The 10,736-nt window shown below is 39.6% G+C and overlaps 1 protein-coding gene across 2 annotated transcripts in view; it reads left to right on the top strand.

Annotated features, from left to right (window-relative positions):
* The window catches only part of TAF7L (TATA-box binding protein associated factor 7 like), an 18,777-nt gene extending 9,898 nt beyond the window's left edge, over positions 1 to 8,879 (top strand). The window contains exons 7-13 of one of the 2 annotated variants that reach the window (XM_077776441.1): positions 556 to 597; positions 1,461 to 1,533; positions 1,859 to 1,972; positions 2,400 to 2,621; positions 2,819 to 2,931; positions 4,054 to 4,113; positions 8,043 to 8,879. In XM_077776441.1, coding sequence (XP_077632567.1) covers positions 556 to 597; positions 1,461 to 1,533; positions 1,859 to 1,972; positions 2,400 to 2,621; positions 2,819 to 2,931; positions 4,054 to 4,113; positions 8,043 to 8,087 — 669 coding nt within the window. In that variant the 3' untranslated portion in view covers positions 8,088 to 8,879. The remainder of the gene's footprint in view (positions 1 to 555; positions 598 to 1,460; positions 1,534 to 1,858; positions 1,973 to 2,399; positions 2,622 to 2,818; positions 2,932 to 4,053; positions 4,114 to 8,042) is intronic. The other variant, XM_077776442.1, reaches the window with a different exon arrangement.
* The last annotated feature ends 1,857 nt before the right edge of the window (positions 8,880 to 10,736 follow it).

Below are 10,736 nucleotides of genomic sequence, written 5' to 3'. Positions count from 1 at the left end.
TCTAGTTGTCCTGGCACCATTTGTTAAAAAGACTCTCCTTCCTCCATTGTTTTTTGCACTTTGTCAAAATCATTTGGGCATTTTTGTGTGTGTCTGTTTCAGGGCTCCCTATTCTGTTCCATTAATCTATGTGTTGATCCTTCTACAGATATCACAGTGTGACTATATAATAAGTCTTGAAATGAGGAAGACTCTTCTCATTATTTTTGTTGAGATAGTTTTAGTCATTCTAGAGCCTGTACCTTTCCACATAAATTTTTGAGTAAGTTTGAAGTTTAGAAAAAGTTTTCAATGTCTATAAAAATCTTGTTGGAATTTTGGTAGGAATTGCATTGAACCTATATATCAAGTTGGGGATAACTGACAGCTTTACTGTGTTGAATCTCTCACTCCATGGACACAGTTGCCTTGGCTTTTATACTGTCAGTCAGCAGTATTTATGAGTGCCTACTAAATGTAAAACTAAGTTAGGAATAATTTTAGAATCCTTTAAGCTTTAGTGAAGTAGAACAGTTATGATAATAACTTCATTGTTTATTGTGTTTTATTTCATAGCTCATTGATTTCAAACAAATTGAAGAAATCAGCTTTCCTGAGGTAGAGCGATCATTATATAATTTTATTGTTTACCCTTAGTATGTTTTATTTCATAGCTCATTACTTTCAGGCAAATCAAAGAAATCATAAAGGTTACATTTAAGCCTTCCTTCTCATCTCTAACTGCTACTGCCATACACATACACAAAATTGGTTCACTTAAAAATGGATTCGTTGCTTAATGCCTGATAACTCCTAGAGGAAGATACCATTTGGCCAGTGACTCTGTATTCTAATCTGCTTTTTTCTCTGATACTTATTTTAAGAGCCATTTCTTAGAAGCCAGGATTCACTTTTACCAGGAATTGTTTGCAATTGCTTATTCCCCATCAAAGTTCTGATTTCTATTTGTGGCATGACAAATTGGTTGCTGTGGAGATAATTGTCTAAAATTGGATTTAAGGGAGAACATGTAGCTAAGACCCAGTTTTTATAGGAAAATCTTTAATAATAAAGATGTGGAAAAGTGAACTCTGGGAATTTAGATCTTTAAGCCAAATCACTTCTAAATAACAAGGAATTGGAGTTCTTTGCCAGTATGGGTCAGGGCAAATAATTAATAACTGAGACCTAAGGGTTGTGCTTCTGAGAGAAGTTTTTAAGACAGAGTTGCAGATTGAAAAGATTAAATGTATCAAGTTAATTTGTTTGAATGGGAAAAAATAAGCTTACATACAAAAACCTAGACCCTGGTCAAAGATTTCTTCATAAATAGCATTAATTAAAGTAGAAATTTTATTTGGATGGATGTTAAAGACACCTAATTATTTGAATTCATTGGTATGTAGGAGAAGGGCATTCCTGTAAAACACAGGGTATTAAATGACATTACTGGTATCCCCCTTTCTCCCACTTTGGTTCAGTACATTGAATCTCCTGATGTGGAAAAAGAAGTGAAAAGACTACTGTGTTCAGATGCTGAAGCTGTCAGTGCTCGTATCCTTTTATACTAAATATTTTTCTTGAAGGCTGTTCGGCCCTGTATGTACTTGCTGACAAGCCCTCACTTTTGCTAATTTTGGTGTGTAGAACTTCAGAGTTTTGGAAATGTTACTTCCTAGCTAGGAACAGTAATTTCACACCATAGAAATTTATTTACTTGTGTAAGTCAATAGAAGGTACTTCTTCATACTAGGAATCCAGATACAGATGGCCTGAAGTTGGACCAAATTAAATAGCACTTTCATCCAGAGAGCCTCTTCCCTTTCAACTGTGCCTTCTCCTTTCTTTCTGCTTGTTCCTTGACCACCCCTCCTTTCAGGATGGGAAGTCATTGCTGAAGATGAAACCAAGGAAATAGATAGTCAAGGCTCTACCCCAGGCTTTGCAATGTCCCCAGGAATAAGTGGCTATAAGCAGAGTCATTTCTCATCAGGTATGTTAATAAAGGCAAAACAAGAGCTTCGAGAGGGCAGGTGTTGACTGCGCGAAAGACCATTCTCTGGAGACTCACAGGCAATCATAGAAAAAGGATGCTTTGGCCATTCTTTCCTCTTCCCTCGGTGCTCCAGGGGTTTTAGACTGGTGTTCTAATCTCCCATCAGTCCCTGGTATGTATCCTAAATTCCTATGGGCCCTTAGATACTCTAAATGTCTTGATCACTGAATACATGAATGAATGTTAGTGTTTTGCATTTCCTGCCATTGTTTTAGGAAGGGAAGGACCTTCCTTTGAGAAAATTATTTTTAAAACTCATTGGTTGCTCAATGAATTTGAGGGGATGGAGGATAACTGCAACTTGAGTGGGAGTCATTTGAAAAGATTCAGATAGATTCACCTTCCTCTTGCTTAAAACCAATAGAATATGGTATGGTTCGGGAGATGTTTAGTGATTCTAGCAGCAACAGTGATGATAAGGATGAGGAAGAGGATGAGGAAGAGGATGAGGATGATGAAGAAGATGACTACAATGATGAGGATGAAGTTGAGAAAGATTATTATGAAGAGGATATGGAAAGGGAGCAACAGGCCAAGTTCTTTGCATCTGGCCAGTATGAGACAAAGGAAGGAGCCAGTTCAGCAGGTAAGTTATGGGAGGAAAATCCAAAGGGGTGGGACAGAGTGGTTGGCAGTGCTGAAGATTGACTCTAAACACGTGTTAGATGCAAGGCTAAATTTGAGAAGTGGTGGCTGAGAGGTGGAGTGGAGTTTTGGTTGATTTTAATCTCGGTCCACCAGTTTGGGCCATGTTTAGATAAAATTTCTGTCTGTCTCTGTTAGTCGGGGATATTCAGAAGCAGATTCATTACACGGAGAAAAAGCTCCAAGAGATTCAACGCAAAGCACAAAGACAGAGGGATCTCCTAAAGAAAGTGGAAAGCCTGATGCTCAAGGTAAATTCTTGTTGGCTGGGATAAAGATACCTTGATATCTTACTGTCAAAATTCCATATTTGTGTTTCTAATTTGTATCATCTCTGTGCATCATTTCTATTCATTTGTTGACCTAAACGACCTCTTAGAAACCCCTAATAAGATATAGCCCTATTTCCTTTTATCTGAGTAATTTTGATCATCTCATACAAGCATTTTTGGGAAGAGACCAGGAGACTTGAGATAATGATGACCAATATTGAGCATCTGTTATGTAAAAGGCACATAAAGAGCTAAGCATTTTACATGTATCATCTCATTTCATGCTCACATTCCTGAAATACAGGTACTGTCACTAACCCTATTTTATAGATAGGGAATTGAAATTCAAAGAGATTAAGTAACTGGCAGTAAGACACAAATTGAATCATGTTGTTTGTACCAAAATGTATTCATTGAAGTGAAAGAAAATTAACGAAGTTCATTTTTAAATGTTATGATGCATGCCTGAACAAGAATAAATATCTTGCTTGATTTTTATTAATACATGTTTCAACAAAAGGAAAATGTACGTTTAGGCCATATTTGCATCATTTTTGTAGTGAGGGAAATTCTGAAGCATCTAGAAAATTCCTTGCCAGATTTCGTTTTCTGGAGAGCTGTAGTCATCAAAATGGAGCAACTCGACACAGAACTGTACCTACTTAGAATGTTGTTCTTTATGCACACATTTTGAAAGATACAGGTGTATGGTATTATTGTGATATTGCATGGAGGACATAATAATATTCTGCCTTAGTGCAGGGAAATGAATGAGTCAGCACCATATTCCAAGCCAGCTTTTTTAATAGTTCACCACAGTCAAAGGATTTGTGCTAAACTAGAAAAAGGTAACATTCCAAAAGGCATTCCAACCATTTATTTTAGGGCAAGAAAAAAATGTCATGCGTAGGTTTATAAAATCAAATCAGATGGCTCTGTAGTTAGGGGATGCAGTTTTTACACTCTAAATCCTTTAAAAAGAGTGCTCTTTTGTTATGACTGACAGTTTTCTTATCAAATTATTTGCCAAACTCTTTGTCTCACTTGGTTCCCTTTTCCTTTGAGACTCAGCATTCATCATTTATACAATTTGTGTTCCAGAGTCATTTATGGTCTGTGCTGGAGCAGCTTAAGTTACAGGAAAAAGAAAAAAATGAGCAGGTGAGAAGTGTGTTTTCGAATCAACCAGAAAACATTTGATGCAAAGAATTCCCCACCCCACCCCCAAAGTCATTTCTGGCTGTTTTTTTTCACAGGAGCAGTAGTGGGCAAATCTTCTAAATGAGGATAGCAGGTTGGAACAAGGTTTTTGTGAAAATTCACTCATTCAGCAGATACTGAATGCTTATTAAGTGTAAAGCACAAGATGTACATACCGTGTTGAATAAGACAAATAGAGTACTTGTCCTCATGGAGCTAACTGTCTAGCATGGAAGATTGACAGTGAACAAATTAATATACAAATAGAGAAGTACAAATGGCAAAAAAAAAAGTGCTGTGAAGGAGGAAGAATATCAGTGGTGCTATTTGAATAAAAGGAGTCCTGAATTAAAAGGAATTAAATTAAAATGATCGACCTTTCTGAGGAGTTGATACATAAGCTGAGACCTAAAGGGTAAATCCAGGTGAAGAGGGAATGGGGAGCCTCTTGGGTGGAGCATATTCCAGGTCCCCCATGCGGGAAAGAACCTGGCCTCTTTGAGGACCTCTGAGTATTTAAAGTGAGGAAAAGCATGACTTAACATAAGGGTAAAGAAGTAGGCAGAGGCCATAGAATATGATCCCTTGCAGGCTGTGATAAGGAGGAGGATGGGTTTTAGTCTTAAGTGCAGTGGGAAACCCTTGAAGAGTTTTAAACTGGAGAGAATCACATTTAATTTAAACTTTTTTTTTTTTTAATTTTTTAATGTTTCATTTATTTCTAGGAGAGAGAGGGAGAGACAGCGTGAGCAGGGGAGGGTCAGAGAGAGAGGGAGTCACAGACTGAAGCAGGCTCCAGGCTCTGAGCTGGCAGTCAGCACAGAGCCCGACGCGGGGCTCGAACCCACGAACTGCGAGATCATGACCTAAGCGAAAGTCGGATGCTTAACCGACTAAGCCACCCAGGCGCCCCTAATTTAAACTTTTTAAAGAGCACTCTGATTCTTATCTGGAGAATGGATTATAGGGGAGCAAGACTAGAAGCCGGGAGGCCAGTTAGGAGGCCATCTGGTAGTCTGATAAGGGAAAATGACAATTTGAACTAAGGTGGTGGCAGTGGCTATGGAAAGAATATATATATTTTAACTGTAATAAAAATGCTTTTATAACTGCTTTGTTGAGATATAATTCAGATACCATACATTTAAATTGTATGGTTCAGTGGCTTTTAGTATATTCACAGAATTGCACCACCACCAATGCAATTTTAGACCATTTTCATTACCCCAAAAAGAAACCTGTATTCAATGCCCAGTCACTCCCCATTTTTTCTGAATTCCTCCCATTTGCTGGACCAAGGCAACCACTAATGTACTTTCTCATCTACTTTCCCTATTCTGTTTATTTTATCTAAAAGGACATTTATAATATATGGTCTTTTGTATCTGGCTTCTTTCAGTTAGTATAATGTTTTCAGAGTTAATCCATGTTGTGGCATGTATCAGTAGTTTATTCCATTTCATGGGTGAATAATATTCTAATATTCCATGTGTGTAAGGATACATACACCATGTTTTGTTTATCCATTCATCCACTGATGGATGTTTGGATTGTTCTCACTTTTTAGCTATCATGAATAATGCTGCTACAAACATTCATATATGGGAAAATGTATTTTAAAGGTAGAATGGTTGGGACTTGAGTCAGTTATTGGGTGTTGAAGAAAGTGTTAAGGACGCATGCCAGATTTCTGACTTGAACAGCTATATTTTTTAAAGCCACAAGAGAGTGAGAAGAGTGAAAAGAGAATGTGGGATGATGTGGGATAAGTGAGGGTCAGGTAGCTGTACAGAAGATGTATGCTGGCTTCAGCTCTATAAAATTGAGGATAATAATTGTAAAGGAACTGGGGGTCATATGATGGGTTTAGCATAGGGCTCTTAAGGTAGAGACACCAACTCCCATCCCCATTCCCCATACAAGCAAGGCCAGCAGAATTCTGTATATTCCCTTCCTTTTAGGAAATCACTTAACCAAGCACTGCTTATAAACAACCATGTGAACAATTAATGCCAAATTGCTTTAGCACATGCTGAACATTTTTGTTTTCATCTATGTAAGTAGTATTGGGGAGTTTTATTTTCAACATGGAAATGTAGCTGTAAACTTTATTCACTCACAGTCCTTTATGTTATTAGTTCATTTATTGCCTACTTGAAGCTAGGTTCTGCAGGGAGCTACAAAATGCTTACAACCCAGTCTCTGCCTCCAGGCAGGGAGAGAGATCCATGAGAGGGACAGTTTAACAGAATAAGGGCTCACTTTTGTCCATAGAGACTAAGGAATACTTCATAGAGAAATGATGTTTGGCTGGAGCCTTAAAAGGTAGGGTGGGGTTTTAATAAGGAGATACGGAAAAGAGGGCATTCTGTATAGAAAGTAGCATGCATGGTGACTCAGAGGCGGTGATGACAGGATAGAGTTGAGATTTTTGGTATAGGGCATAATGAGCCACCAAAACTTTTCACCTGGGGAGTGACTCAGGAAGATATCTCTGCCAGCAGTATATAGGAGAAATTGTTGAGTGGAGAGAGACTAGAGGAAGATGCAAATGATGGAAGGAATCTGAGCCTAACAATAGATTGGATTCATGGGCCCAAAAGGAAAACAGAGAAGTCCAAAGCCTGAGTAACTGGAAAATGGTGTGCCACTAACAGAAGACAGCAGGAAGGGAATTGTTGGGGGCGGGTGATGGAGAAGATGATGAACTAAATTGGAATCATGCTGAGTTAGAAGCACTTTTGAAAATGGGAGATTGGAAAGTGGCTCATGCAGAGAAATGATCATTGAAGCTGTGGAGATAGATGAGTTCTCCAGGTTGACTGTTTAGCAAGAAGTCCAAACCTGGGGAAGAACCTTCCTTGAGGGGATGGTGAGAGAGCCCACAAAGGGGAAAGAACTTGGGCAGTCAGTGGTTGTAATCACATCAGCACCAGAGTGTAAAGAGCCTCTAAATTACTATAGGAGCACTTCTCATAATTCAGTAGGTGATGTGTGGCATAGGATCAGTTTCTAATGCTCCATTCCTTTCATTGCACAGAATGAAAATCTATGCTGGTATGGAGTGACCTGAATTGAATAATACTCAAAACCAGTGTCTGTTCCAAAGACAGTATACCTCTAAATGTTATTGGTCACTTTGCAATTCCAAGTAAAAATAAACAAATACATTCTACACCACAGAAGGTTCAGGACTTCTGACTTAGAAAGAAACAAAAATAAGTGTAATATCATCAGGCTCCTGACAAGTCAGGTCTTTGGTTTGGTTTCCAAGTGTATCATAACATGGCAAGAAGCAGCAGTTAAGACTTGGTTTAAGATACAGTGTTCAGTAGGAGAAAAAGGCTATCCCAACTGCTTTATTTTCTCACTCTTGAAATATGGCTACAGTGATCCCTCTGTACACTCTTCCCAGAAATACAAAGTCTTAACAGCAAGCATATTTAATTTTAAAGCTTCCTTTTAGAAGTTTGGCACAGTAAAAGACAACATCATGCAGCGTTGTGCGTGCATTCTTGACACATTGCAAGACTCAGATAATTTTATAAAATACAAATTACAGTAGTTCTTTTTGGTTCATACAAGTAAATTCTAAATTTTTTTTTAATGTTTTATTTATTTCTGAGAGAGAGACAGCATGAGCAGGGGAGGGTCAGAGAGAGAGAGGGAGACACAGAATCCAAAACAGGCTCCAGGCTGTTAGCTAGCTGTCATCACAGAGCCCAGCATGGGGCTCAAACCCACAAACTTTGAGATCATGACCTGAGCCAAAGTCGGACGCTTAACCAAGTGAGCCACCCAGGCGCCCCACATACAAGTAAATTCTAGATCAAGTAATGGAACTTAAGATTTCAGAACAATTTTTCATGTTTTTCTGCCTCTCCCTACAGCTCATTTTCCTCCAGGAACAATTGAAATCTATTTTGCAGAAGTAAGAGAGCCTTCGGCCTGGCACATGAACCTTGGATTCACTATCCAGACTGAAGACTGGATGAAATTGTACGTGTTTTTGTCCCTTTCGTTGCCTTCTGCCGAGTCACTTATTTGTTTATCTGAAACTTTTTCTGCTAGTCACATTTGAAGTTGATAGCTGTGTAGAAAGGGACAGAATATAAAAAGTAGTAGACCTAAAATCCCAACTCAATATAGAACTTCCCTTCTCTTTATCAATTTGAGAATTGCTTATATTGCCTCTGTTCTGTTGGTGCCATCAAATGATTCAACCATGCTTGCCAAAGACAGATAAGTCTAGCCTTAAGGCCGTACAGCTGTTTTGCATATGTTTTCAGTTCCCTTATTCTATTTTAAATATTTCCTAAAACATGGAACAAATCATTTCTACCAAAGTCTAGGACCTCCCACAGTGAATTAAGTGCCTACCTCCCAGCAGTTAACAACAGGTTGTGTCCCCTCTCTGTTAAGGTAATAGGGGCAGCTTTCCTGCTCAGGGATGATTTCTTGTTGCTGCTATCTTTGTTCTGTTGTGTTTTTAGGATTGTGTCTGGTTATTGTTTGCCAGCTAAGAGAATAGTTAGAGATGAAATTCTGAGTTGTTGTCTTTATTCTGAGCCTCTTCATCCTAACCCCCATCAGAAAAGGTTAGGAAAAATCAGATGCCTGTGATGCCTATGAAGACCCCTTTAAAAGCCCTGAGTGGGTTTGTTTTTTCAGCTGTATTGTTAAAGTTTTCTGGCTTGTGTTCTTTAAGCAATAAATAAATTCTTCATTTTAAATGGATTGCTGTCACTTTATTAAACCACTTCCATGATGAGTACACTCCTATTCAAAAGGAAACTAGAGAGACAACCAATAAACTCTACCATCAGGAAATGACAGAAGATACTGTCAATACTGGGGCATCCTTTTAAAGAGCTCTTGGGATAACTCCTAATGAACTAAGTAAATCATCTCATATTAACCATATCGCACTGGGATTTTGAGAAAGCATCTAGAGATGTGATAAAAATGGCAATATTTGCATTGACTTATGTTGTAGTGGAAAGAACACAGGCTGGAATCCTGGCTTTTCCATTCACCTTGAGCAGGTCCCTACACCTCTTGGGGCCTGTTATGCTTTCATCTAGACATCAAGGATGATAATGCTTATGACCAAGAGGTATGTGAGGGTTTTCTGGAAGTAGTCCAGCTAGACACAGGCCTGGTCCCAATTGATGGAGTCAGTGCTGCTCTAGGAAATGAACTCAAGTTTTTTGTGCCACTTATAGTGCTCCCATTCCAAGCTCAAGTTAATAAGCCAGGGGCAGTGAAGTACAGGTCAGTATGTATGGCCAGGGCCTGTAGAAGAGGATGGAAGATGGAAGGGATACTGGGGGCAAATGTGGGGAGGAAGTGGGACTAAGGAAGATAGACCCATTAAGGGCAAACAAAATGAAGTTAAGATTAGGAAAGAAGCTAGAGGACAGCTTCAAAACCAAGATGGTAGTAAAAAAATTTTTTTTCCCAGAAATCCAGTCTTTAAAAGATGAGAAGTGGGAGAAAGGGACTGAAGATTTGGGGGAAGAGGCAACATTTTGAAAGAAGACAGGCTTTTCCAGATGAAGGAAGGCAGGAGGGGGGCACCTGGGTGGCTCAGTTAGTTAAGCACCCGACTCTTGGTTTTGGCTCAGGTTGTGATCTCACGGTTCCTGAGTTCAAGCCCCACATCAGGCTCTGTGCCTTCTTGGGATTCTCACTCTCTCCCTCTCTCTCTGCCCCTCCCCTGCTCATGCTTTCTCTCTCTCTCAAAATAAATAAACTTAAAAAAAAAAAAGGAAGGCAGAGTTTCAGCAGAAACAGATAACAAAGCATCCTGGGGACATAGCTGGAGAGACTGAGGCTAGTGAGGGTGGTATATGTGCCACAGGTGGCATCTAGAGGTGCTAGAGGTAGAAGAGCCCTAGTTCAGCCTCTGTCCAATACTAAAGCCCAAGAACAGCCAGAACTCTGCTGAGAAGCAGGATGGAAGGGAAGACAACAGGAAGGGGCAAGGGTGAGTCCATGCGTCTGCGGTGACCTTCCATTTCTTCTGCTACCACATCTCACTGTAACCCAGGGTAACTGCTTCACCATTGCCCTCCAGTCACCCAAGGCTTACTGCTGCCCTGACTCACCACCTCACCCTGACACACACACACACACACACACACACACACACACACACGATACCTCATGAAGTCTTTTTCTACAGCCCAGTGATTCTAAATTTTGCATATTACAAACCTGCGCTGTCCAATATGGTATGCAGTAGCCACATGTGGGTTTTGAGCACTTGACGTTTGGCTAGCTTGAACTGAGATGTGTAGTAAGTATAAAATATACACTCAGTTTCTCTAGGGGAACTGGTGCCCTGCCGACCTTGCACTCTTAGCATAGGCAGAATGCCCTGTGATCCTTCAGAAACATGGGAAGATAGGCGGTCTCACAAGAAGTCACTACAAGACCATTTCTCACCTCCCTATCTTGAGGGAAGCTTCTGGGAGGCAGTTTCTCATCTGCCTCCCTCATTCAGGTAATGAGTAAGTCCTCATAAGGCATAGGACTTACTTTTTTTTTTTTAATGTTTTATTTATTTCTGAGAGAGAGAG

The sequence above is a fragment of the Crocuta crocuta genome, unplaced genomic scaffold (genome assembly GCF_008692635.1).
Source record: "Crocuta crocuta isolate KB4526 unplaced genomic scaffold, BGI_CrCroc_1.0 scaffold1529, whole genome shotgun sequence".
NCBI lineage: Eukaryota > Metazoa > Chordata > Mammalia > Carnivora > Hyaenidae > Crocuta > Crocuta crocuta.
This window is presented reverse-complemented; position numbering and strand designations above follow the sequence as displayed.